The sequence below is a fragment of the Geotrypetes seraphini genome, chromosome 1, assembly GCF_902459505.1.
Source record: "Geotrypetes seraphini chromosome 1, aGeoSer1.1, whole genome shotgun sequence".
NCBI lineage: Eukaryota > Metazoa > Chordata > Amphibia > Gymnophiona > Dermophiidae > Geotrypetes > Geotrypetes seraphini.
This window is the reverse complement of record NC_047084.1, coordinates 74340187-74363969: the sequence shown is the minus strand read 5'-3', so window position 1 is coordinate 74363969 and position 23783 is coordinate 74340187. Positions and strand designations below refer to the sequence as shown.

Below are 23783 nucleotides of genomic sequence, written 5' to 3'. Positions count from 1 at the left end.
TGCTGAGACGACGCTTTGATGTTCCCCAAGCCGAACGAACGGAAGAAAAATTAAATTTTTTTCTTTTTTGGACGCGCCACACAGCAACTAACTCAATCAAAAACAATAAAGTAAAGCTGCGGTGCAAGAAGGCACTTAGATTCGCGCAGAGCTGAGAGACAGGGCTTTCTGGCTCCACAGAACACTAAGAACTGAGGCCACGCTGAGGAGACACGCGCCCCGACTAGGGCTGGAGGGCACTCGCGCATGTGCGGTGCAGCACTCGCAAACTTTGAAGATCTTCAAGCAAGTTTGCTTGCGAGGCTGTCCACTACGGGGCTCCATGGATGGCGTCACCAACATGTAGAGATTATGCTGCCTGCTTGTCCTGGGATAAAAATTTGTCCAATGCCTGCTTTACACAGAGGAAATATCGGAAGAAATCACTTGATTCACCTACTCAATATTTGTGACTGCCTACTCCTTCCTCAATTTGAGGACCTACTACTACTGTCTATCATTTGTATAGCACTGAAAGGTATATGCAGCGCTGTACATTTGACATTTAATTGATGGTTCCTTTGTCTAATTTGTACAGACAGCTTTTTAAGTGGTTAAGAAGCAGTGACTGAAGAAATGAAGCGATTGACAGAAATGTTATCTGTATATTGTTTTGTTTTATACTGTTTTGGAGTTTTATCTTATGATTATGTTAGTTTTGTAATCCGCTTAGGTTAGAGGGGTGTTCAATAATTTAGCTACCTCAGTAGGAAAGAAGATTTTTCAAAAATTATTTCAATATTGTTCCCTGATAGCTCCATACACTTCAGCCACTTTTCCTGCAAAACTTTAACCCCTCTGAAAAGAATTCTTCTGTTTGACTTCAAACCAGGAAGTCTCAGCTTCCTTGCCATCTTCATCACTTGAAAACTGTTGTCCACAGATTTATTCAATACTTGGAACAAGAAATAATCCGAGGGAGCCAGGTCAAAACTGTATGGTGAATGGTTCAGCTACTGAAACCCACATTCTCAGATGGCAGCCTGTGATTGTCAAGACACATGCATTGGCACATTGTCATGAAGAAGCAACCGATGCGAGTTTTCCTTGTCTCTTCTACTTGATTAACTCCCTCAAAGCAATCATTGTGCTGGCGTAATTCTCCCCGGTTATGAACTCCAGAAGCAAATGTCAATCATCCCAGAAGACAGTTGCCATGACTTTGCCTGCAGATTTTTCTGTCTTGAACATTTTTGGAGTGGGAGGGGGAAAATGACTTGTGCTTCTATTATATACTTCTAGTCTCTGGACAAACCTACTCCTAGTCTCTGGACAAACCATTTGTAATCTGCCTTGAACTGCAAGGTAATGGCGGAATAGAAATCCCTAATGTAATGTAATATATTGACTCCTTTTTGGACTATCTAGCAAAAGAAGACAATTTCTTAACAAGGTGTTTTACATAGCAAGAAATATAGAAATTGTAATTTAGAACTCTATTCGACAACATGGAATTTTGGTACAGGCGATGCCCAAATTTGTCCATAGTGTGTTCTTCACACCCTGGTGGCACTGAGGCATAGACTCTCGATGGAATAGATTTTTTCAAAGTTGACCCTACTACTGATGAGGGACTGATGCAGAAGCTGTTGTTTATCAAAACCTGGAGAAGATATTTTATATAGAGTATCCAATTTTTGGGGAGCCACTGTAATGGTTAGGGGCATTTCCCAGTTCTTGTGAAGAGACTCTTTGATAATACCATGCAAAGGTACTCTGAGAAGTTCTTTAGGAGGCTCATCATAATCTAAGGCCTCCAAGTATTCAGCACTGCAGGCAGAATCAGCTTCTAGTTGACTGGTAGCTCTTTGCCAAATAAATTTGGTAAAAGAAAGTCTCTCAGTAGGAGATTTAGCCCTTGGTGGAGACTTTTGTGGAGACTTTTCTGAGGTAGTGTCATACGCCTCTGTTGTAGACTCAGGTAAGTCCTCATCTGAATCAGACTAAATCAGAGTCGTAAAAGGGCTTAGGTGAAGGAGTGGTCGAGAGGATCAATGCTGACATTGAGCTTGGAATTGATCCAATGATGATGCATGACGTGGCACTCTTTTATGCTTTGAAGACTGTGAGGAAGAGTGATGATTTCTTTTCAAAGCTCCTGAAGAACGGTGCTTACTGGACTTGGAGCACTGAGATGAGGAGAAATGACGATGTCTCGATGAACTGAAGCAAGGCTTCAATGGAGAACTGGACCTGCAATGAGATGGTCTACACTTGGGCGTGGAATGTTAATGCCAGTCTGGAGAGCCAGTGTCGGTACCACAGGACCTGGTGGTATTATGCTCAAGCTAGGTCGGTACTGAAGGAGTCGATGCCGGGATAAGGAGTTTAAACATAACCACTCACTTGGAAAAGAGCATCGAGCTTTTTATGGAAGGAAAGCACCGGTACCATTGGCCTTCCTGTCGGTGCCACATTTTGCCTCAGAGAGGGTGAGCTCGAAGAGGATGCACACCTCGATGTAGGAGAGGCAAGGCACAAGAGAGGTCATCACTTGGCCAGCATCAAGGGACTCGATGCAAGAGTGACCTGCGACACCTGTTGGGAAGCTGGCGGCTTCTTAGCTGGCTTACCAGATGGAGCAATGTCTCCTGACATCAGTCGATATCCATGCCTTTCGACATCGAAGGTTGTGACATCTTCTCTGTATTCATGCCAGCGCCAAACAATTTTTCCTGTTGAAGTTTCTGGCTCTTGAATGAAAGTTTCTGCAGGGTACAACACTAAGCACAAGATTCTACACGGTGTTCCGGGCCAAAGCACTGCAAGCACCAATTGTGCAGGTCAGTGATGAAAATTTGGTACTTGCAATACTTTTTAAATCCCATTAACAGCCGGGACATCAACAGAAAGAGTGCCTCAAACAAATTGAACTCAATGGCTGAGGAAAATGAAAGGCCTCTGCAGGCGAAGCCCACAAGGAGAAAAGAGATGAAAAAATTTCCCCACTTTTTTTTTTTTTTTTTTTTAAAGAAAAGTAAAATATACTTTAAAAATTAAATATGAAAACCGAAGAAATAATGCGCGAGTAGGAAGGAAAATGCAAAAATTTGAACGATGTTCAACAACATGACTTCTTAGCTCCGTGGAAAAATAAGAACTGAGGAGCTGCAAGCGGCATCGGGTGGGAAGGCACTCTCGCATGTGTGGTGCGGGCAGTTCACAAACTCTCTCAAATTCTTAAAGTGGAGATGCACTTTTAAAGCTGTCCGTACCGGGGCTCCGTGGATGACATCACCCACGAGCAACAATATGCTGCCTGCTTGTCCTGGGATAAATGAATCATGCCATTACTGAAGAAGAATGGAAAAGTTTTTGGCTTCAAATGATTTATTCCACCAAATCTTCTTCAACAGTGCAATCTATATATTTTCTAGCACACTGATCTTTGTGGACACCATTAAAATCCCATTATATTAGTTTATCTTTTTCGTTTGGGGATGAGGGAGAGAGGAGTTAGATCTTTTTTTGTTAGAGATCAATCAAATGGACCCTAATATCAAGTTAACTTTTACTATTGATAGAGATAGTATACCCTTTTTGGACATTCGTGTTAAGAAACAGCTAGATGGGTCCATTATTAAGTTTTCCACTACATTATTTAAGAAACCATCTGATCGTAATACAATCCTTCACTATAGTAGTTTTCACCTCAAACCCTTGCATGATAGTATTCCAGTAGGCCAGTTCCTTAGACTGAGGAAGGTTTGCTCTTGTGACAATGACTTTCAAAAGCAGGTTATGCAGATGTATAACAAATTTATTGAGCACGGGTACCCATCAAAAGTAGTGAAACGTGCTTGGAAGACAGCTCATTGTTGTCAACGAGAATGATTGTTTCACTCCCAGAGGCGTAGAGCAGAACAAGCCACAGTTTGTGTTTTGCCTTTCTCCAACCAGAGCCATAATATCCAACAGATTATTGTAAAGCATTGGCCTGTACAGTACTACAAGTGCATGAGGGCATGTAGGAGCTGCCACGGTACACGTTCACACGCGGCCATAATTTGGCAGAGATATTAAGACATAAAGGTGTTCAGAGAGGGCATGATTTAGCCCCACATACAAGATGTGGTCATTGTATCTATTGCCAGCAAGTGCTTAGTTCCAACCATGTAGAAATACCTAGATCAGGGAGGCAGAAAGTTCTATTTAAGGACAGGTACTGATTGTACATCTCAGGCAGTTATTTACTGCATCATGTGCCCATGTGGTAAATTCTACATTGGACACACGAGAAGAGTCCTCAAAGTACGTATTGATGAGCATCTCAGCAATATTCGCTGCCAGCGTCATACTGCTCCCGTGGTCAGCCATTGGTTGGAGCTGGGTCATAAAATAGAGGATGTCAAATACACTGTGTTGTTGAAAGCTAAGAAAGTTACTGGGAATGTATCACAGTATCTGTTACAGCAAGAACATAAGTTCATATTTAATTGGCATACTCTATCCCCTGTGGGGTTGAACAACAAAATCGATTGGTTTCAGATTTAGCATGGGTTGTGATTTGGATGGGGTCCATGGTTCTCAATTAGTCCCGCCTTCATGTGACCTACTTTGTAACGTTAGTATGGGGGCAGTGTTTTTAAGGGCTTGGCCTACTCAATGGTTGTGCGTCGCCAGAGCTGTCTGTTAGCTGGGTGGAGGAGCTCTGTTTCCCGGTAAGCTGTGATGGCAGAGTTAAAGTAATTGATTTGAGTTTGAGAGATCTAATTGTAGAATATAACGGTATTTTTGGCTTCTAGGACGGTTGGTCTCCTTTTCACTGTGGTGTGTAGTTACATGTATTATGTTTCCTTTATAGTTTCTCATCCTGAAGAAGCCAACTGTGAAACCCGGGTTGAGTGGGGGGATCGGAGAGATTGGCAGCAGCAGTTTAGTAGTAAAAGTATGAACCCGGAGCAGTTAGAGAGCAGCAGTATCGCTAATCCTGCATGTCAGATAAGTAACAGATTGTATTCCATGAAGTGGCAAAGTGATATTTATGCAATAATATCATGTTAAAATTTGGAAATTAGTAGAACAATGGTTCTAAGACAGCAGGTGGCGGAGACAGTGAACATGCTATGATAAGTCTCTAAAATAACTGGCTCCTTGACTTTTCACTAGTTCTGGTTGTGGGTCTGAGCGTTCACTTTGAAATCTTGTTATTTTTCATGTGACTTTTTGATATAAGAACATAAGAAGCGCCAACTCTGGAACAGACCCTAGGTCCATCAAGCCAGGTGTACCCTGGCATAGTTTTAGCCCCCATATCGCTCTAAGCTTCTCGTAAGGAGAGGTGCATCCAGCTTACCCTTACCCATGTCACTTCATGCCACTCATAAGGAGATGTACATCTAACTTACCCTTAAATCCTAGAACGGTGGATTCCGCAATTACCTCTTCTGGGAGAGCATTCCAGGTGTCTACCACTCGTTGCGTGAAACAGAACTTCCTGATATTTGTCCTGAACTTGTCCCCCCCTTAGCTTCAGCCCATGTCCTCTTGTCCGTGCCACATTGGACATTGTAAATAATGTTTTTTCCTGCTCTATTTTGTCGATTCCTTTCAGTATTTTGGAAAGTCTCGATCATATCCCCTTGCAGTCTCCTTTTCTCAAGGGAGAACAACCCCAGTCTCTTAAGTCTTTTCTCGTAATCCAGGTTCTCCATACCTTTCACCAGCTTTGTTGCTCGTCTCTGCACCCTCTCTAGCAGTTTTATATCCTTCTTTAGGTATGGAGACCAATGCTGGATGCAGTATTCCAAGTGCGGTCTGACCATCGCTCTATAAAGCGGCATTATAACTTTCTCCGATCTACTCGTGATTTCCTTCTTTATCATGCCTAGCATTCTATTTGCGTTCTTCGCTGCTGTCACGCATTGCGCCAACGGCTTCAGTGTCCTATCGATTAATACTCCCAGGTCCTTTTCCTGTTCAGTTTTTCCCAGAGTTGCACCTGACATACTATACTTGTGTTTCTTATTTTTTCTGCCTAAGTGCATCACTTTGCATTTTTCCACATTAAACTTCATCTGCCATTTATCTGCCCAATTCTCCAATCGGCTCAAGTCACTCTGGAGTTCCTCACTGTCCTTCGTCGATTTGATGGCCCGGCATAGCTTTGTGTCATCTGCAAACTTGATGATCTCACTGGATGTTCCATCCTCTAGGTCATTGATGAAAATAGTAAATAAGATGGGCCCAAGTACCTAGCCCTGGGGCACATCGCTAGTCACATTTTCCCAGTCCGAGAACTTCCCATTTATGCCCACTCTCTGCCTTCTGTTCTCTAGCCATTTGCCTATCCATCTTAGTATATCTCCTTCTATTCCATGGCCTTGCAGTTTCCTGAGGAGTCTCACATGTGGAACTTTGTCGAACGCCTTCTGAAAATCCAAGTATATAATATCCACCGGTTCTCCATTATCAATTTGTCTGTTCACTGTCTCAAAAAATTGAAGTCGGTTCATCAAACATGACTTCCCTTTCCTAAATCCATGTTGGCTGACTTTCATCAGGTCGTGTGTGTCTAGGTGCCGGGTTTTGCTATCCTTGATCAGCGCCTCAACCATCTTCTCAGGGATCGACGTGACGTTCGCTATCTTCCAGTCGTCTGGTATCTGCCCTGTTTTGATTGACAGGTTGGCAAGTTTTTGCAATAGTTCTCCGATTTCCACTTTTAGCTCTTTCAAGACTCTCAGATGAATTCCGTCCGGTCCAGGAGATTTGTCGCTTTTGAGTTGTCGATCTGGCGGTAGATCTGGTCCAAGTCCACTTCTACTGTGGTAAGGCTGTCCTCTGTTACTCCTTTGAACACTTTCACTGCTTCTGGAATTGTTGCAGTGTCTTCCTTTGTAAAGACAGACGCAAAGAATGAATTTAGTCTGTCTGCAATTTGTTTGTCTTCCTTGATGTACCCTTTCCTTCCCTGGTCGTCCAGCGGTCCCACTGCCTCTTTTGCAGATTTTCTCCCTTTCACGTACCTGAAGAAGGGCTTCTGTGCTATTTTCTCCTCATAGTCCTTTTTGGCATCCCTCACCACCCTGTGACACTTCTTCTGATCACCCTTGTGCTTGTTCCAAGTTTCGGTTGTTTTCGTGCGTGTCCATGCTTTGAAGGAGTCCTTCTTTTCTTTTATGGCTTACTTCACCTCTTTAGTAAGCCACGCTGGCTCTCTTTTGCCTTTGGTTTTCTTTGCTTTGGACATCCGCGGAATGTAGAGGCTTTGTGCTTCCGTGATAGTATTTTTCAGAAGGGACCATGCCTGTTCTACCGTTTTGACTTTGCCCATTCTTTTCTTGATCCGTTGTTTCACCATGGCTCTCATGCTATCATATCTTCCCCTTTTGAAGTTTAAAGTTGTGGTTGAGGTTTTGGTACTTTTCCCCAGTGGGACCGTGACTTCTACTTCCTTTGCTGGCCCTGTAATGCCGTTTAGGACCAAGTCCAAGGTGATGTTTCCTCTTGTCGGCTCTCTCACCAATTGTTCCAGGAAGCAGTCCCCTAGCACTTCCAGGAACATTGCCTCCTTGCCACAATTTGAAATTCCCAGGTTCCAGTCTATTCCTGGAAAATTGAAATCCCCCAAGATAATGACATTACCTGTCTTACATTCGTGTTTAATTTCCTCTATCATTTCCAAGTCTGTTTCTTCCACTTGTCCTGGCGGTCGGTAGTAAAGGCCAATCTTTGTGTCAGCACTGTTGTGTCTGGGAATCTTTATCCAAAGGGATTCCAGCTTCTCTTTCTCTTCTATCATAGTCTCTCTCACAGATTCTATTTCTTCATAAACATATAGGGCAATACTTCTACCTTTCTGCCCCACTCTATCTCTTCTGTACAGTTTGTATCCCTGAAGTACTGTATCCCATTTGTTTTCATCATTCCACCAGGTTTCTGTTATGCCAATGATTTCCAGTTCGTCGTTCTTTGCTATTGCTTCTAATTCTCCCATTTTGTTTCTCAAACTTCTAGCGTTCGTATACATACATTTGAGTTCCCTTTGTGTTGCCTTCTTGGACTCTTTAAGCTTAGCAGTCTCCCCTGGTTTCTTCACGGTATCCTTTCTTGCTCCTGCATTATCTCTCTTATATGCTTTGTGGTCGTCCCCTCCTGTGTCTGAGTAGTTTGTCCATATTTCCTTCTTTGGGACATCCTGTCGCCCGGACCATCGACTGGTGGTCGACTGTCAACTTTCTTTAGTTTAAAGCCTTCTCGATGGCCTTCTTGATGTTGCCTGCCAATACTCTTGCTCCTTCCTCATTGAGGTGCAGTCCGTCCTTCCTGTAGTACTGCAAGGTGATTAGTGTGTGAGATCTAAAAATTGTTGGTCTTGTTATATGCAAGTTGGAACTCTTAAACATACCTTATTTGAATATATACAAGTAAACGAGTTTTGGCAACAAGCTTGGATGACAATTAATACTATTTTCCATCTCTGCGTACCTATTTGCTTTAAATATTTAATTTTAAAATCTTTGTGTTTCCAGTTTAAACTTTTGAAGAACAATTATTACTTGCTTGATACTCTTAACTATAGGAATTCACACTGTTTTACATTTGGTGAATTATACTAAGTGGTGGAATGCTGTATGTTTTACATATAGAACAGAGTTGTATTTAGTAAAAAGGGAAAATGCTTGAGTACCTGATCGTAGAACCGCTTAGATAACCTTGATAGGCGGTATATAAAAAACCTAATAAACTTGAAACTTGAATCTTCTTATGCTGCAAAATGGTCTTCACTTTCTCAGTATCTTAACATTTGACTTTGATGTTTCTTTTTTGTTTTTATTTATTTTTGTTTACTATTGCTGATAATTTGTTTATCTTGCTCTTTTTGATAATCTGTTATATTGTGCCTTAATGCTGGTTTTGTTAAGTTTTATTAATTGTCAAGTTTAATGAAGTATTAATAAAATATCCAGAATAGCTTGGTATCTTTACTCTACTGCACATCGATTGCAGTGGAGTACAGATGCCAAGCTATTTTGGACGTTTTAAAAAATGTTTTATATTTTCCTGCTCTTGGAAAAAAAAAAAAAAAAAGATTTCCCACATCTGAAGTAAATGTGACCGCTATCTCCCTCTAATGCTCTGTACTTCTGTCCAAGCAGCAGACCTGAGCTGTCCCAGACCCATGGTCTCTCACTTGTCCTCCTTCAGTTAGTATCTGCTTCCTGGAAAACAAAGAAAAACTGCAGACAAGCGTAAAAGAAGCAGGCTATATTTATTATATCAATTATTGGATGCGGTCAATATTACCACCTTTTGACAAACCAAGGGACACGACATGGTCCGTGTTTCGGTTAACACGCCTTCATCAGGGGTCCTAATGAATGAAAATAAAGATAACAAAATATGTATAAGCAAAAATAGAAATATATAAACACTGGAAGAGTCAAGTGCTCGAAAAAACAGCGTGGTGATAATAGGGAAAAAAAGGAAGATGTAAGTGCAATATGATGCACATATATGTGATGTAGATAATAAAAAATACTGAATAGAAAGGAAGAATAAAACTGTTCCATGTGATGTGAGTGCAAAATGGTGCACATATATCTGATGTAGAAAATAAAAATACTGAATGAAGTGGTGAAGTGAACTACCAAGTTCTGAAACAACAGAACAAATTAAGGTGCATATACATGTAGTGTTAATAAAAATGACCAGGGACAAATTACATCAATCGAGAAGAAAGCAATGTTACTTACCGTAACAGTTGTTATCCAGGGACAGCAGGCAGCTATTCTCACTAATGGGTGATATGATTCAACAGAGCCCTGATGCAGATGCTTCACAAGCATTTTTGCTTGAGGAAACTCGACGTTTCGAGTCGCCCGCACCGCGCATGCGCGAGTGCCTTCCTGCCCAGACCAGGGCGTGTCTCCTCAGTTCAGATAGCTAGCAGAGAAGCCAACCAAGGGGAGGTGGGTGGGACGTGAGAATAGCTGCCTGCTGTCCCTGGATAACAACTGTTATGGTAAGTAACATTGCTTTATCCCAGGACAAGCAGGAAGGTATTCTCACTAATGGGTGACTTCCAAGCTAACTACAGTGGGATGGTGGGAGAGTTGGCAACTTAGGAGAATAAATTTTGTAATACTGTTTGGCCAAACTGTCCATCCCGTCTGGAGAAAGTATCCAGACAATAATGAGAAGTAAAGGTGTGAACTGAGGACCAAGTGGCAGCCTTACAAATCTCCTCAATCTGTGTCGATCTGAGGAAGGCTACAGAGGCTGCCATTGCTCTGAACTTATGGGCTGTGACTTTACTGTGAAGAGGTAATCCAGCCTGGGCATAGCAGAAGGAGATACAAGCCGCCACCCAGTTGGAGATGGGACGCTTAGAGATGGGACGTCCCAACTTGTTCGGATCAAAGGAGATGAAAAGTTGAGGAGCAGTTCTGTGTGGCTTGGTGCGTTCCAGGTAGAAAGCCAAGGCACGTTTACAGTCCAAAGTATGAAGAGCTGATTCTCCAGGATGAGAATGAGGCTTTGGGAAAAAACACAGGAAGAACAATGGATTGATTTAGATGAAATTCCAAGACCACTTTGGGGAGGAATTTTGGATGAGTTCGAAGGACCACCTTGTCATGGTGGAACACTGTGAAAGGTGGATCGGCAACCAATGCTTGAAGCTCACTAACTTGACGAGCAGAAGTGAGGCCAATGAGAAACACCACTTTCCAAGTGAGATACTTCAGGTGAGCCTTGTAAAGAGGTTCAAATGGAGGTTTCATCAGCTGAAAAAGAACATTGAGGTCCCAAACCACTGGAGGCGGTTTGAGGGGAGGATTGACATGGAAAAGTCCTTTCATGAATCTGGAAACCACCAGATGAGCAGAGAGGAACACAGAGAGAGGGGAGACATGATCGAGACGTTCAAATATGTCACAGGCCGTATCGAGGGGGAAGAAGATCTCTTTTTTCTTAAAGGACCCTCGGCGACAAGGGGACATCCGTGGAAAATCAAGGGTGGGAAATTTCATGGCGATACCAGAAAATATTTCTTCACCGAAAGGGTGGTTGACCGTTGGAATAATCTTCCACAGCAGGTAATTGAGGCCAGCAGCGTGCCAGATTTTAAGAAAAGATGGGATTGGCATGTCGGATCTCTTCATGGAGGTAGATAGGGGGGTGGGTCTTTGGTGTGGGCAGACTGGATGGGCCGTGGCCTTTTCTGCCGTCATTTTTCTATGTTTCTAGAGGGGTTTCCCTTGAAGAGGCTGATGGAAAGCAGCAATTGCACTAAGATGGACTCGTATCGATGTAGACTTGAGGCCAGAATGAGAAAGGTGCAAAAGATAATCCAAGACAGAAGATAAGGAAGAGTGTTGTGGCTCATGATGATGAGAAAAACACCAAGCAGAAAATCTAGTCCACTTTTGGTGGTAGCATTGTCTAGTAGCAGGCTTCCTTGAAGCTTCCAGGACATCTCTCACAAGTTGAGAAAACTGGAGAGGGGTTACGTTGAGAGGAACCAAGCTGTCAGGTGTAGAGACTGCAGGTTGGGATGAAGTAGAGATCCCTGATGCTGTGTAAGCAGCGATGGAAACGCTGGTAGAAGGAAGGGCTCCCTGCTGCTGAGTTGAAGTAGAAGGGAGTACCAAGGTTGTCTGGGCCACCGTGGAGCAATCAGAATCATGGTGGCATGGTCTGACTTGAGTTTGACTAGAGTCTTCTGAATGAGAGGAAATGGAGGAAACGCATATAGAAAGAGGTTCGTCCAGTCCAGAGGAAAAGCATCTGCCTCGAGGCGGTGAGGAGTGTAGATCCTGGAGCAGAACTGAGGCAGTTTGAAGTTGTGGGGGGCTGCAAAGAGGTTGATCTGAGAAAAGATGTGATGGAGGGGCGTTGAGTGGAGGGTCCACTCGTGAGGTTGCAGCAGACGACTCAGGTTGTCCGCCAAGGCATTGTCCGCCCCCTGAATGTAGACAGCTTTGAGGAAGGTGCTGTGGCGAATCGCCCAATCCCAAACTTTCAGAGCTTTCTGACAGAGGGAGGCTGATCCCGTGTCCCCGCTTGTTGATATAATACATGGCGACTTAGTTGTCCATGCGAATGAGGACGACCTTGTCTTGAAGCAGGTGCTGGAAGGCATTGAGAGCATGGAAAATCGCCCTGAGTTCCAGGAGATTGATGTGGCACTGGCGGTCTGTGCTGGTCCAATAACCCTGAGTGCGGAGACCGTCCAGATGAGCCCCCCAAGCATAAGTGGAAGAGTTGGTCGTGAGGACTTTCTGATGGGGGGTGTTTGAAACAGCAAACCTCTGGATAGATTGGAGGATAGCATCCACCAGTGAAGAGACTGTTGCAGAGCAGGGGTGACCCGGATGTGTCGGGATAGAGGGTCGGATATCTGCGTCCACTGAGATGCCAGGGTCCACTGGGGAATCCTGAGGTGAAGTCTGGCAAAAGGAGTCACGTGAACTGTAGAGGCCACGTGGCCCAGGAGAACCATCATGTGTCTCGCCGAGATGGATGGGCGAGAGGACACCAAGTGGCAAAGATGGAGGAGAGCTTCCCGACATTGGGGAGGGAGGAACGCTCTGAGTTGGGTAGTATCCAGAACAGCTCCGATGAAGGGAAGAGTCTGGAAAGGTTGTAGATGGGATATCGGAAAGTTTATTTCGAACCCCAGATGTTGCAGTAACCAAATCGTCTTCTGGGTTGCAAGGACAACTCCCTGAGATGTGGAATCCTTGATGAGCCAGTTGTCCAGGTAGGGGAATACCTGGAGGCCGTGGTTCCTGAGCGCCGCGGCCACCACTACCAGGGACTTGGTGAAGACTCTGGGTGACGAGGTCAGGCCGAAAGGAAGCACTCGGTATTGAAGATGAAGATGTCCCACCCTGAATCTTAGGTATTGGCTTGAGGCCGGATGAATGGGAATGTGAGTGTAGGCCTCCTTGAGATCCAGAGAGCATAACCAGTCGTTCTGCTCGAGGAGGGGATACAGGGATGTCAGGGTCAACATGCGAAACTTCTCTTTGACCAGAAACTTGTTGAGCACCCTGAGATCCAAAATGGGTCGCAGATCGCCCGTCTTCTTCGGAACAAGGAAGTTCCGGGAGTAAAAATCCTTGTTCTGTTGAGACACAGGAACCGGCTCAACAGCTCTGAGTTGTAATAAAGCTGAGCTTCCTCAAGAAGAAGGGCGGTCTGGGTCAAGTTGGAAGGATACTCTCTTGGAGGATGTTCCGGGGGGACTCGATCGAACTGGAGAGAGTATCCTTCTCTGACGATGGAAAGGACCCAGAGGTCGGTGGTAATGGTTGTCCATCGATGGTAAAAGTGATGGAGGCAACCTCCAATTGGTGGAGCAACTGAAAATGGCAGGACAACTGAAGTAATGTCCTCTATGAGACAGTCAAAAGGGCTGAGGAGCCTTATGGACAGTAGATGGCTGAGGCTTCTTTTGCTGCTTTTGGGAATGCTGCTGCTTCATAGGCTGTCGGATGGGGGAGCCTGTTTAGGTGGGTAACGCCGCTGGTATATCAACAGTGGGCGTGATGGACGAGGAGAAGCAGGCTTAGGCTTCGGACGCAGGATGGATTGGAAGGATTTCTTGTGGTCCGAGAACTTCTTGGTCGCCGCCTCGATGGATTCATCAAAGAGGTCGGTACCAGCGCATGGAACATTGGCAAGCCTGTCCTGGAGATTAGGGTCTGTATCGATGGTCCTGAGCCACGCCAGCTGGCGCATGGCCACCGCACATGCTGTAGCCCGAGCCGAGAGCTCAAAGGCATCGTAGGATGACTGCATCAGCTGTAACCGGAGCTGGGACAACGAGGCCAGAACCTCCTGGTACTCGGATTGTGCCCTAGGGTCCACATAGGGCAAGAACATCTGGAGTACCGACAGGAAGAACTCAAAATATGTGACGAAATGGAAGTTGTAGTTCAGAACCCTGGATGTCATCATGGAGTTCTGATAAATCCTCCTGCCAAATCGGTCCATGGTCTTGCCCTCTCTGCCAGGTGCGACGGCAGTGTAGACCTGGGAGGGGAGAGGCCGCTTCAGTGAGGACTCCACCAAGAGGGATTGATGGGAGAGTTGGGAACCATCGAATCCCTTATGGTGCACCTTGCGGTACCTGGTATCCAATTTGCCCGGTACAGCGGGGATGGAATAAGGTGTTTCAAGGCATCGCATAAAGGTCTGATCCAGCAACTTATGTAGCGGAAGCTTGAGGGATTCAGCAGGTGGTTGAGGGAGGTGCATAGTCTCCAGATATTCTTTGGAGAATTTGGAACCTGTGTCCAGGTGGATGTCCAGGTCGTCTGCCATCTGTCGAAGGAACGAGGAGAACGACAGCAGGTCAGCCGAAGCAGGGCCTCGAGAAGGGCTCGAGGACGTCGAGGCCTCTGGATCCAACAAGGACAGGGATCGTGGTGGTGATAAAGACTCCAGCGTGTCCTCGAGCTCCGGCATCGGAGGTGAAGTAGCCGGTGGAGAATACTCAAGAAAGGGCTGCTTCCGATGAGGCGAGGCATGCCTGGACGAGTGCCTCGATGAATGCCTCGACAGATGTGAACTGTGTTTGGATATCGGCCTCGAGGGACGAAGCAATTGGATCTTCGCTGAGGCCCCCAGGTAGTGGATGGGGCTGGAAGCAGTTAATCGAAGCACAGGTGGATGGCTGGAATCACCCCGGGGTACTCCGTAGAGACTCGAACCCCTGCATTGGGTGGATCGGCTCCAATGGAGGCACTCGCAAAGACTCTGCTCCTTGCATCGAGTGAATCGGTTCCAATGGAGACATGGGCAAAGACTCTGCTCCTTGCGATGCATGCACTGATGCCAGACCAGACATTCGCAGAGACTCTGCTCCCTGTAGAGAGTGTGTGTATTGCTGAGGCACTGGAGGTGGCTCGACCTCGCGGGAGGCCTCCCCGTGCCCAGGCTGGATTTGAGAGAGAAGCTTAGGCCCAATGGTGGTGAAGAGCTCAATGAATTGCTTCTCTAACAAGGTCTGGAATGAGGCCGGCAAGGATGGATCTGCATCATCAATGGGACCGCCTGCACGGGCCTCGCATTCTTTGGGGGTAGTGTGTGAGTACTTGGGCCTAGAAGCCTTGGGCACTTGAGCACTACTGGTAGAATAGGCTGCTGTGCTACCTGATCTGAAGAGACTGAGGAAGGCATCGCAGCAGGCGCTGGAGTCGGGGCCGGCACGAATGATGCAGGCTTGATGAGACTCGGCGCCGCAGAGGTGGAAGGCTGGGGAATAGCGGATGAAGTCGAAGGTGAGGGGCCTTTCGATGAAGATTGCTCCATCGAGGACTCCATGCTGAACAGCGACTCCCACAAGACGCAACGGCGCTTGAAAGCACGTGCGGTGAGCGTGGAGCAAGGCCGGCACGATTTCGGAAGGTGTTCAGGCCCGAGACACCGAACACAGTGTCGATGAGGGTCCGTTAGCGAAATTATGCGCTGGCACTTGGCACACTTTTTAAAACCGGTGATAGGCCAGGACATAGGCCGGAAAAGCTCTGCCGCAAGATCGAAGCCACGGGGCTGCGGCCACGTGGCCTGCCCTGTCGGATGGATGGAAGAAATTTTTTAAAAAAAACAAAAAACAAGAAAGAACGACAAAAATCAGCGATTAAGAGAAAAATAACCCAAAACCGCGGACTTTAGAAGGCACAAGTGAAAAATCTTCACGCAGAGAGTCGAAGACGGACTTCTCGGCTCCGAGGAAAAGTAAGAACTGAGGAGACGCACCCTGGTCTGGGCGGGAAGGCACTCGCGCATGCGTGGTACGAGCAACTTGAAACTTCGAGTTTCCTCAAGCAAAAATGCTTGTAAGGTGTCTGCATCGGGGCTCCGTTGGATCACGTCACCCATTAGTGAGAATACCTGCCTGCTTGTCCTGGGATAAAAGATATTATGACATTGCTCACAACTAGAAGAAGAGAAATGAAAAAGAAAAATAAATATCCAAATGAGGGTGTGACAAACATAACACCGATAGGAGCAAAAAAATGAAGGAAAATTTAATCTCTGATTGGAGGCCAAGTGACCAATCAATAAGTTATACGCATAAGGAATTTGAAAGACAGGCCCCCTCAATGTCCCATAGATTTGCCAAGAGAGGATATCCTTTGGAAGATATCCTCAGCAGATTTAATTATTTAAAATTGCAACATAGAGAAGACCTACTCAATACTGGGAAAATAGATCGTAAACCACCAGATTTCACTTGCGTTCTTAGACACTCACACCTCTCTGGTGAGGTTAAACTCATTATTATGGATAACTGGCACATTTTAGAATTACACCAATGTTTTAGAAATGCAAGACCAACCATAGCGCTCACCAGGAATCCGAACCTCAGGGACAGATTAGTACCCTCCGCTCTTCCCCAAATCATAATGACTCATGTCAATCATACAGGACATCAACCTTGCTTTTCCTGGTCCGTTTGCTGACACTCATCAGCACCACCACTTTCATACATCCTAGGACTGGCAAGAAGTACAACCTTAATTTCAGTAGTAATTGCAATACAGAACAAGTCATGTACATTATAATCTGTCCTTGTCAACTTCTTTATGTTGGCAAAACTAAAAGGAAACCAGGATTATTGAACACCGGAGCTGCATTCTTAGAGAAGTTTTAACAGTACCATTAGTAGCACACTGGAAATAATTTGGCCATATTATTAATGATCTTTGCTTTTTTGTTTTTAAGACTTTTAAACTAAGATGGAAAAGGGGAAATATAGACCATATTTTATTGCAAGCTGAACAGATTTGAGATCAACTCTTGACTCTTATTTATTATCACCATCATTAATACTAAATGTATATGCACCTTAATTTGTTCTGTTTCATAACTTAGTAGTTCACTTCACCACTTAACTGTTTTCATTCAGTATTTTTATTATCTACATCACATATATGTGCAATATATTGCACTTACATCTTCCTTTTTTCCCTATTATCACCACTCTATTTTTTTTCAAGCACTAGAGTCTTCCGGTGTTTATATATTTCTATTTTTGCTTATACATACTTTTAGTTATCTTTACTTTCATTCGTTGGGACTCCTGTTGAAGGTGTGTTAACGAAACACAGACCATGTTGGGTCCCTTGGTTTATCAAAATTGGTAATATTGACCGCATTCAATAATTGATATAATAAACATAGCCTGCATCTTGTACGCTTGTCTGCAGTTTTTCTTTGTTTTCCTTTGTGCTGTTTCCACCCCACTGCAGATTTTGTTGGATTCCCTTTTTGTTTGACGTTCTGAGTATCTGCTTCCTGCCATACAAGAACTTTCATATCATATAAACAAAACACCGTTCACACACAGTGCTTACCCATCCAGAAGAGCTGCTTAAAGCGACCATATGCCATCTGAATTTCTGGCAGTGAAGGGAGGCTGTTTGCTAGCTCTTCAATTCTGGATACTTCATACGGAGGCCTGTGAACTGTCTTATCTATTCTGAATGAAAAAAAAGAGGTTCAGATTAGGGCAGCAAAATAACTTTGCAGAAACTGCTTACATGTATGGACCAGTCTGGTGGCTTAGTGGCAGTGTTGTATACTATGCCCAAAAGGTTCCCAGTTCAATTCCTGAGTTAATCCTTCTGATTGGAGATTGCTTCTGCTCTTCCTGGAATTTGTCTATTTTGGGTAGGGTTGAGGGTTAGAGAATGGATTGGAGGTACATTAGTGGTACCTGTGCCTTATTGTGTACTTTTTTTTTAAAACACCTTTGGGCTCTGGAGAAAGGTTGGGAGTGGGGTGGGAGAACATTAGTGGACTGGTAGGCCACAAGGTATTTCAGGATCTCTCAAATGGGGTCTGATAGAAGGAAGAGAAGGCATTCATGAACTACTAAGCCACTAGGGATTTTAGATCATCCAGGGGGGTTCATCTGGCTTGAGGGTCTCAACTTGGATCAGAGAGCCTTGAAAAATGCGTGATTGGTATATATTTTTATTCTCATTTTAGCAACCTTTTGTTCTTAGCATAAATTTATTTTATTTTTTTAATAACAAAAAGCATCCGCATACCATTAGAGTTTATTGTATTGGGCATTAATACATTTAGAATTCAGTTTAAGTGTTTATGTATTGTTTTTAAGATTTTACATGGTATCTTTGCTCCTCTTGTTCCTTTGCTATGGAATGTTTATAGATTTTCATATGCAAGAGGCATTCATCGATTTAAACTTTCTCTTCCTTCTAGGAAAGGAATTCAAAGAGTTAAGAATTTTAGCAGCTCTCTTGAAGTTTAAATTCCCCAATTATGGAATGAACTTCCCCTAATTTTGAGGTGTCCTAGTTCCTTCCAACTCTTCTGTAAACTTCTAAAAACTTTTTTATTCGCTAAACATTTTGAAAACTAAGGGGCTCATAATCGAAAGAGAAAAACGTCCAAAAACCGGCCTAAGTCAGCACTTGGACGAACATTTCTCAAAAACGTCCAAGCGCCGAAAATAAAAACGGGTTTTGGATGTATTTCTAAACGACCTAGGCCTTCATAGTGCCGCTCAATGTCCAAAGCTAAACGGGACGTTTCGGGAGGCGTGTCAAGGGCGGGAGTTGGGCAGGACGTGGGCTGACTTAAGACTTAGTCGTACAGCATGTATAACCGAAAGTTATACAGCCCAAGATCGACGGAACTTGGACGTTGTGACTTAGACCATGTAAAACATGGTCTAAATCACAAAAACCCACCTAAAGTCACCAGATAAGCACTGCAAACATAACACAGACCCCCACACACTACCCCAGTGATCACCAACCCCCCCCCCCCATAAAAATTTTATTTACAATTTTATATTTCAGCCTCCAGACCATCATCACCTGGCTGCCTGGCTTAGGAAAGCCTTGTCGTCCAGCCCAGAGGCAGCTTAAGTCGTCTTGGGGGTGGAGGACCCAATGCCCATAAGCCTCTGTAATCACTGCATTGATACTGAAACATGTGCACTGCCCTATACACACCCCAAAACCCTTTTGCACTGGCATATAAGTGGCTCCTGCGGCCATAAGGGCTATTGGCGTGGTAAATAAGTGGGTCTAGGGGATTCTGGAGGTGGTTTGGGGGGGCTCACCGTCACCTATAAGGGAGCTGTAGTGAGGAGAAGCCACGGCACTCTTTTTGTAAAGTTCACAGCAGTGCCCTGTAAGGTACCCCACTATTTAGGTGGCATGTCTGGGTGTGCAGTCCATCACTTTGCAGACCCCTCCCACGTCCAACAGGGCTTGTTCTAGGCGTTTTGGACTTGGACGGAAAGTTGGACGGAAATGTGGTATAAAGATGGACGATTTAGCAGCTTGGACGATCAGATCGGCAGGACGTATAATTAGACGATTTTCAAAAGTAAAAAAAAGTTGAACGTCTCTTTCGAAAATGTGTCTTAGGCTCTTTTTAACTTTGGATGACTTGCGAGATGGACGTAAACGGCCTTAGACGTCCCTTTCGATTATGCCCCTCTAACTCTCTTGTATTTCAGTTCACTTTATTTTTTAATTTATTGTTAACTGTGTCAAGCTTCCTTTGGTTGAAGACCCGGTATATAAGGTTAAGTTTTAGTTTAGTTTAGAAGGGGTAGTTAATGTAGGCTACTATTAAGACATTTTACTGTTAACCCCAATTAAATGGTAACTAAGGAAAGATTAGGTACTTACCGTATTTTTTGCTCCATAAGACACACTTTTTCCACCCCCAAAAAGGGAGTGGAAAAGTGGGTGCGTCTTATGGAGCAAATATACCCCCCCGGGGTACCTTTTTAAAAGTTGTGGTGCTCTCCTGCCAGACGGCTGTCTTTGTAAGCAGAGCAGAGCGGCGCGACGCAGGAGCGCGACCTTTGCACTTCCTGCCTGGTCCTGCGCCGCTCAGTGATTGGCGCGGGACCAGGCAGGAAGCGTAAAGGTTGCGCTGCTGCGTCGTGCTGCTCTGCTTACAAAGACAGCCCAGGAGAGCACCACAGCTTTAAAAAGGTACCAGGGCGGCTTCGGGCTGGCGGCTTCAGGTGCGGGCAGCTTAGGGCAGGTTGCTTCGGCTCAGGTTTCTTCGCTGCAGGCTGCTTCGTGTGCGGGCAGCTTTGATCAGGTTCCTTCAGCTGCAGGCAGCTTCGGGCAGGTTTCTTCGCTGCAGGCAGCTTCGGGTGCGGGCAGGTTTCTTTGCTGCGGGCAGCTTCAGGTGCGGGCAGGTTTCTTTGCTGCAGACAGCTTCGGGTGCGGGTGGCTTTAGGCTGCGGGCGGGCTGCTTCATATTGCTTAGCACCAGACCACCAGACGCACCCCCCTGTATGGAGGGGTGCGTCTTATAGACCGAAAAATACGGTACCTCAATAATCTTTTTTCTAGTAAATACACACCACTTATTCTGTACTTATATTTATTGTTTTAATATATCTCCTCACTAGGATCCCTGAAGACGACGTGTTGATTGAAACATGGACCGTGTTGGGTCCCATATTTTGTATAGAGTGGTATATTTGTATGCAACAATCTGTTTGTTTAAATAAACTTTGCCTGCATCTTGTACATCTGTCTGCAGTTCTTTTCCTTTGTCCTTGGCTCACAGCATTTTTACTGCAGATTTGTTGGATATCCTTGCTTTGTCTTCATTCTAGTAAATAGACACATCATTCTTGAACCATCACCTTCAATCCTTATCACGAGATATTTCTTAGAGAGCCTCAATTACATTTATCTGCTCTGCCTCCCATCCCTCTGGCTGTTCTCTAATTCCTCAGTTGTATCAAAACAGATGGTCAGGTCTAGAGAGGGAACGGAGAGGTACGGAGAATCTCCCCGAGAAACAAGTCTGTTCTGATGATATCCGGTTCCAGAGACAACAGATCTACTCCCCCCAAAGAAGCACAGAGTGGTAGTCATTGGGGATTCCCTGCTCAGGGGCACCGAAGGACCAATTTGCAGACCAGATATGCAATCAAGAGAGGTTTGCTGTCTGCCAGGAGCCAGGATCCGAGATGTAACCGCCTGCCTAGACAGACTTATCAAGCCACATGACCACTTCCCCATGCTTCTCATCCACGTTGGAACGAACGACACTGCCAGGACCACCACGGAGAACATATCTGTAGACTTTGGAGCCCTGGGTGAGAAGTTGAGGAGGATGGAAGCGCAGGTGGTCTTCTCCTCGATCCTCCCAGTGAGAGGCAAGGGGAGAGCCAGGGAGGATCGTATCCAGAGGACAAATGACTGGCTGCACGGATGGTGCAGGGAGATGAACTTCGGATTCCTGAACCATGGAGAGGCGCTGCAAGGACTACAGGGACCTGACAGACTTCACCTGACCAGAAGGGGAAATAACATCTTTGGACACCGACTAGCCCGCCTACTTCGTAGGGCTTTAAACTAGGTAAGTTGGGGGAGGGTACCCACTCACGTGCTGGCGCAAGTAACCAACTTGGCGAGGTAAGTTGCCAATCCATTTCTGAGTCCGAGGTAAGTACACACTGCATTTCCGAATCAGAGGTAAGTACACACATTGCAAACAGTATTATAGGAGTCCAATTAGCTCAAGCAGGAATATCTACACAGAGACATAGCAAACATAAGGTATGGAGGGCTATGTACATTAATGCCCACAGTTTGGGCAATAAGATTCTGGAATTAGAGACGGCAATGAAGAACACCGACCTAGATGTGGTGGCGATATCCAAGACTTGGTTCACGGACTCCCATGGGTGGGATATGGCTATACCGGGATACAACTTACTTCGGCGGGACAGAGAGGGCAAAATGGGAGGAGGGGTAGCACTATATACTAAAGAAGGTGAATTTGGCTGTATCTTGGTGTAGTATACAGACCTCCAAGACAACAGGAGGACATGGATAGAGAATTAGTCGAAGACATTGAGAATATCACTTTGCGTGGAGACACAGTATTGTTAGGAGACTTCAATATGACTGATGTGGATTGGAACAATCTTTCCGCTACAACCAGCAGCAGCAGGAAGCTATTAACCTCTATAAAGGGAGCGAGACTCAGACAAATGGTATTATAGCCCACTAGAGATCGGCCGATACTAGACCTAATACTTACCAACGGAGAAAGTATCACAGAGGTCTCGGTAGGCGATATGTTGGCCTCCAGTGACCACAACATGATATGGTTCAACCTCAGGAAAGGTTTCAAGCACATCAACCAAGGTCCTCAACTTTAAGAGCACAAACTTCGAAAGCATGGGAGATTTCGTCCATCGGGCACTGCAAAACCATGCCGAAACAGATAATGTAGAGGTAATGTGGTCAACTCTGAAATCAACCTTACACGAAGCAACCAACCACTACGTCAAATCAGTAAGTGAACGGCGAAGAAACAATAGACCACAGTGGTTCTCTGCGGAGATCTCAGACCTCGTAAAAAAGAAGAAAAGAGCGTTCATCCTCTACAAACAATCAGGGAAGCGAGAATCCAAGGAAGACTATCTGGCAAAGTCAAAAGCGGTCAAAACGGCAGTCAGGGAGGCCAAACTCTGAATGGAGGAGAACCTTGCGAAGAACATCAAGAAGGGCAATAAATCCTTCTTCCAGTATATTAGTGATAGAAAAAGAAACACAGATGGGATAGTACGCCTTAGGAAACCCGATGGGAACTATGTAGAATCGGACTCCGACAAAGCCAAACTTTTAAATGAATACTTCTGCTCGGTCTTCACTTGCGAGGCGCCGGGATCCGGCCCTCAGCTGCCGACGAGGGAAAACTCGGAAGACCCGTTTCGAAATTTCGAGTTTACGCCCAACAGTGTCTACGAGGAGCTATCAAGACTCAAGGTGAACAAAGCTATGGGACCGGACAAACTACACCCCAGGGTGCTCAGGGAGTTGAGTGACGTCCTGGCGAAACCGTTATCCGCGCTCTTTAATCTTTCCCTAAGTACAGGAAGAGTCCCATTGGATTGGAAAATGGCTAACGTCATTCCACTCCACAAAAAGGGATGCAGGACAGAGGCTGAGAATTATAGACCGGTGAGTCTCACATCGATAGTGAGTAAACTTATGGAAACACTAATCAAACGCCAATTGGATACGATCCTGAATGAGGAGAATCTACGAGATCCCCATCAACATGGTTTTACGAAGGGAAGGTCCTGCCAATCAAATTTGATCAGCTTCTTTGACTGAGTAACAAGAAAGCTGAATATAGGGGAGTCCCTGGACGTCGTGTACTTGGACTTCAGCAAAGCGTTTGATAGCGTCCCACACCGCAGGTTATTGAACCAGATGGGTTCGATGGGACTGGGTGAAACATTAACCGCATGGGTTAGGGACTGGCTTAGAGGTAGACTTCAGAGGGTAGTGGTAAACTGTACCCTCTCCGATACGACGGAGGTGATCAGCGGAGTGCCGCAGGGCTCGGTCTTGGGCCCGATCCTATTTAACATCTTCGTAAGAGACTTGGCTGAAGGGCTTCGAGGTAAAATTACATTATTCGCCGAAGACGCCAAACTATGCAACATAGTAGGCAACCGCACAACAGATGAAAGCACAGTGCCCGACAAAAGCTCAATGCCCAACAGTATGACGCAGGACCTACTCCTGCTGGAGCATTGATCAAAGACTTGGCAACTAAGTTTCAATGCCAAAAAATACAAGGTCATGCACCTTGGCGGCAAAAATCCATGCAGGATTTACACCCTAAATGGTGAAATCCTAGCAAGGACTGTAGCAGAATGTGACTTGGGGGTGATCATTAGCGAAGACATGAAGACTGCCAATCAAGTGCAGAAAGCTTCATCCAGGGCTAGACAAATCATGGGCTGT

At 45.2% G+C, this 23783-nt stretch overlaps 1 protein-coding gene across 3 annotated transcripts in view; it reads right to left on the bottom strand.

The window, feature by feature from the left end:
- Nucleotides 1-23783, bottom strand: part of MTMR12 (myotubularin related protein 12) — a 320826-nt gene that overhangs the window by 84378 nt on the left and 212665 nt on the right. For all 3 annotated transcript variants that reach the window (XM_033933370.1, XM_033933361.1, XM_033933379.1), the window contains one exon: nt 17355-17479. In XM_033933370.1, coding sequence (XP_033789261.1) covers nt 17355-17479 — 125 coding nt within the window. The remainder of the gene's footprint in view (nt 1-17354; nt 17480-23783) is intronic.